The 4,593-nt window shown below is 41.9% G+C and overlaps 1 protein-coding gene across 1 annotated transcript in view; it reads right to left on the bottom strand.

The window, feature by feature from the left end:
- LOC102292908 (transient receptor potential cation channel subfamily M member 4) overlaps positions 1-4,371 on the bottom strand; it is a gene marked incomplete in the record, with an annotated part of 17,139 nt that extends 12,768 nt beyond the window's left edge. The window contains 6 exon segments of the mRNA XM_014337861.2: positions 468-645; positions 865-1,034; positions 2,056-2,236; positions 2,627-2,804; positions 2,891-2,952; positions 3,794-4,371. Of these exon segments, the coding sequence (XP_014193347.1) occupies positions 468-645; positions 865-1,034; positions 2,056-2,236; positions 2,627-2,804; positions 2,891-2,952; positions 3,794-3,868 (844 nt within the window).
- Positions 4,372-4,593: the final 222 nt, after the last annotated feature.

Below are 4,593 nucleotides of genomic sequence, written 5' to 3'. Positions count from 1 at the left end.
CAATCTTGATAAAATGTTTTTACTAACTTAATCAGAGTGATCATACTAAGATGTGCAAAGTGCATAATTTTCATGAAGCACAACAGCTGACACTCATACAAAGAGCACCCTGTGGATGTTTTTGTTTTACTTGAATGGAAATGTTGTAGAGTTAACTGTAAGATACATGCAGTCACATGCAAGGCTTTCCTCCCGTAGATGCCAAAAAATAACTAAATAAATAAATAAATCATTCAACCAAAACACGAAGGAACATGTAAAGCCTGTAAAGATCAAAGTTAACTCTGAAAGGATGTATTTTGGGAATAATGGTACAGGAGTTAAGTCTCATTTAGTACAATTAGATTTAAATCAGTTAACTTAAACTGAATACATGAGTGGAAGATAATGTGTACTCAAGTATAGTTTCTGCTTTAATTCAGAGGCTATAAATGTTGTACTTCATAGTTTATGGTACCATCTCTGACCCCATATGCCTGTGCGCTGCTGGGAAATGTATTCCTCCAGTCTGGCTCTGAAATCTGTTTCTCCTCCTCTGCGGCCCACACTCCCATCGTCCACGAGGAGGAAGGCCTGGTAGTTGTTATCCAGGGAGCAGGAGTCCCGGGAAATGTTTTGGACATAGTACTTTGCTGGAAAGCTTCCCTGCAAAAGAAGAAAAAAAACAGTTATTCCAGCGTTTCTTTCCACATTTCAGCCTTAGTTATTTTAAATTGGAGCAAGAACTGCCAACAGTGTGTTCACCCAATAAAACCTGACAAATCAACACAGACCGTGTGTCAAATCGTGGTCCTTTTCCACAAAGACAACAAGATATGATTTAATGCTTAGAGAAATGTGCAAATGTGTGAGAGTTTGTACTACCTGAGGGTTGACCAGCTGCTCTCGTTTTTCCACAAGGCCCCACGGAGCAATGCCCAACGCTACCACCTTGTTGAGCGAGAATGAAGAAGCTGCAGTTGCATGATCTCTCACTGCCTGTCCAACACACCTGCCAACACCTTCACGCAGACCTGTAGTTAAGATCCATGCACCTGGGGGAAACAGGTGGAAAATCTGATTGTTTTTTTCAGTTTTCTTCAGTGAATAAAATATAACTTTATGTGACTTTGCAAATCACTGGATTCTGTTTTATTTACATATTGCACTGCATCTCAATTTGTTTTGTTTTTTGGGGGGTTTTTACAGCTAAGATTGTCAACAATTTATTACAGGGTCTGCTGTTTCTCTAAGCATGAACAAACAAAGGTCATGTCAAAAGTTGTAAATGTGTTTCACATTTTACACCAGTTTTTAATTTAAAAGGAACAAAACGAATGAGACTTGACAATCTGGGCACCAAAACGGGAAGAAAAACTAAGGAAGCAGAACCAAATTATTGATCCCTGAGAAATAAACCTAAGACCACAACAAGTCAAGTATCAGATTCAAACACATTTATCTGTAAAAGAATTAAAAGCACATAAAAAAAACTACAAAGGCAACAGACATGCGTAAAACATGTTTTTATATGCAACGGGTTTTAACACCAAATATGGTGCCACGCCCTGTACTATGTCTTATCTAACAAAGATGTTTAGGGAGTGTGAGCCATGTAGTTACTTGCATCTTTGTGTGCATGTTTTGTTTGGGGCTTTGATTTTTTTTTTTTTTAGTACGTCTTGGACTTGTTTTGAGAAAACAGCGCGTGACCTCAGACGACGGGGGGGATCAGTATCGCCATATGCCACCTGCACTTGGTACAGTAGCCAGAGAGGAAATGGCCATTGTACTACCAAATTAGGACCGGACCCCAGGGAGTCGTGTTGTGTGTTGAGACTAAATTTTGTAATAGCCGTTTTCTTCACGCTAAAATCCACCCTGAGTAGGTTTCAATGTCTGACAGGATCATTTGTCAGTTCTTTTATCGTCATCTGGAAATTATCATGACATCTGCTAACCAACAATAACCCACTTCAGCAACCAGAACAGAAATAAGATGCTGAGCTCAGATATGCCAGACACATCACACCTGCCAGGAGCACTGACACACTGGCAGATGCATAAAGCTTTTACCTGTGCTTTGTGACGCTTTCACCAGTCCCTGTCTGAGGACCTCCCGTACCCAGGTCTTCACCTGTGTCCTTCCCTCTCCGCCCACAACAGAAACAACCAGGTTGGGTAGAGGAAGACCCCAATGAGCTGTCAATATGGTGTACACCACAGAAGGCTCAGTGCTCCATGACAGGCGCAGGAACTAAGTTTAGACATTTGATGGATTAAAAGAAGCACGCCCATGTCAACAATGCAAAAAGATTTGAAAAGTAATGGCCTGTGATCACACTAGTATTAAAGCTGAACGACTCAGTCGTTTCAGCCTTTAAATGGTAATAAAATGGGGGGAAAAAAAGAAGCTTGTCATGTGATCTGTACCGACTTTTGACTCTGTTTACTCAGGTGGAGCGGAGGTAGACTGAAGGTCAGGAAAATTCAACGAACTGACTACTACAGCTCAGGGTTTATCTTAACCTTTATTTAACTCACCTTTGGAGGCATTTCTTTTAAAAATATGTACACATGTTCAAGAACTCTCAGGCTCTTGAAACAAAGCATTCAAACATTATGAGAGAAAAATAAAAGCACCCACATGGCTGTGCCTCTTGCTGGCCCCTGCAAACTGCACCTCTCCAAAGGCATCTGTCGGTCGTTCAGAGGAGTGCTGCACACTTTTCCACTGGTTCACGATGGCTGTGCTGAAATAGTCTCCAAGAGCCACAGAGGCATGGTCATCTCTCGCAGCCCCGCACTGACACAATGCACCATTACTGAGAGAGGTGGAGGGATATAAACAACACCATGAGAAGTTACTCAAAATACACGTGCTGTTATTAAAAGACAGAGGTCACAGTACCTGAAGGAATCTTCTACAAAAGTGCTGCACACTCTTTTCTTGATGATTTTGGGGATCCAACTCTGAAAGCATTTTTCAGCAGTTATATAACATTACTGAATTATTACAGAAGCTGATTCAATTCTGAATCCTAAAATCTCATGCATGTGGCAGCAGATGCAGAAAACCGTCCAAGTGTTGACTTTGGCTAATAGAAACTACCCAGTAACAAGTTGGCGAGCTGTGCTGTGATTTCTGATGATGTGACGTAGTTTGAGCTCAGGTGTGTGCAACAGGCAGGCTGTGCATAAGCATATTCTGCAGTGGGGCTACATTACATTTTGTTTTCACCAATGTATTCAGTGCTAATCTTTCTGTAATGTTATCAGCCAAGCAGTAAAGAGAGAACACTTTCCCCACAGGCCGTTTAACTGAGAAAAAAAAAAAAACATGATGGCCCCGTTGCATTTATTGGTGCCAGTAGCTGACGCCTCACCGGAGCGCTTATTTAACTGCTTATGGTTAGGATGCTCGGTTTAGTAGAAGTTAGTTTCTTATAAGTGGCGTGTTTTCCACTTATATCGCTTAGCCAAAAAAAAAAAAAAGTAGACTGCTGCGTCAGAAATGATTGGAAAAGCCGTTCCCAGTTGTTAAAGCTGTAACGTCCACCGGTTAGACAAGTGTAGGGTCAACAAACCACAGCGGAAACAAAGCAGACGGATAGCTCCTGCAGTCGTTCGCGCAAACGTGCACGTTTGGACAGCTGTTGCACGACGTGTTTTCCAAGAAGACTATGGGCGGCTCACTGCAGTTTCTCGGAACTTCATGGGCAGAAATTCCGAGTATAGCGTTAACTTCCACTTCCAAAAAATGTAGCGGCACATCACAACAGCAGCTGAAGGACTTGAGTGAAATCTAACCCACCTGGCTCTTCTCAGTTTGGCCAATATTGTCTCTGCCGTCGCCTCCTCCTCCTTCTTCTGCTCCTGTGTCTTTCATGTTTCCCTTTCAGTCGTTCTCAATGAGAAACATATGCGGAAGGACTAAACGGGTTTCTTTCTGACTATTTTCCACCTTGTCTCCTACTGCTGAAACCCCATTCCCTGCCACTGCACTCACTCGGCGTGCGCAAAGAAAAATGGGTGCAGCCAACACACAGGTAAGGGTGTGGTTTCACAGAGGCAGACAATTACACCAACGCATGCAAACAGGAAGGGCCAATCGGAACCACAAAGTGGGCTAGAGTTTATTGAAATACTTCCTCATCCCCTTATCTGGTCACTGGTATCTGTTGTTGGAACTGAATACCCTCAATGACACCACTGTAGCAGAAAGACTGCTAAACATGCCCAAGCTTGTGTCCTCTAATTGTTACTGGAGCCTAAAAATGTAACACATTTGTAGTAGAACCTGTTGGGTATGTGTTGCTGTGGTGCTCACTTCCCTCAGAAGTAAAAAGAACAATAGAATGAACAACAAAAAATCCTGCCTGCAGGGGTTTTGTTTCAGAGGCAAATTACAGTCTTGTTCAGCTGAAATTCAGGTCATTGCTTCATCTTTCTCGAATTTATAGATGTCTCATAGTCGTCCTCTGTCTTTACCATTTCAAAGGCTCTTTATGAGAGGTGATCATGGTAGGATTGCACTATACTTTTCCTTTAAGACTATACATAAACACCACAAACTTAATTCTCTTAAATATTTATTGCATATCATATTTAAAT

This window comes from Haplochromis burtoni, unplaced genomic scaffold, assembly GCF_018398535.1.
Source record: "Haplochromis burtoni strain Fernald_Lab_line unplaced genomic scaffold, NCSU_Asbu1 Contig_192, whole genome shotgun sequence".
NCBI lineage: Eukaryota > Metazoa > Chordata > Actinopteri > Cichliformes > Cichlidae > Haplochromis > Haplochromis burtoni.
This window is presented reverse-complemented; position numbering and strand designations above follow the sequence as displayed.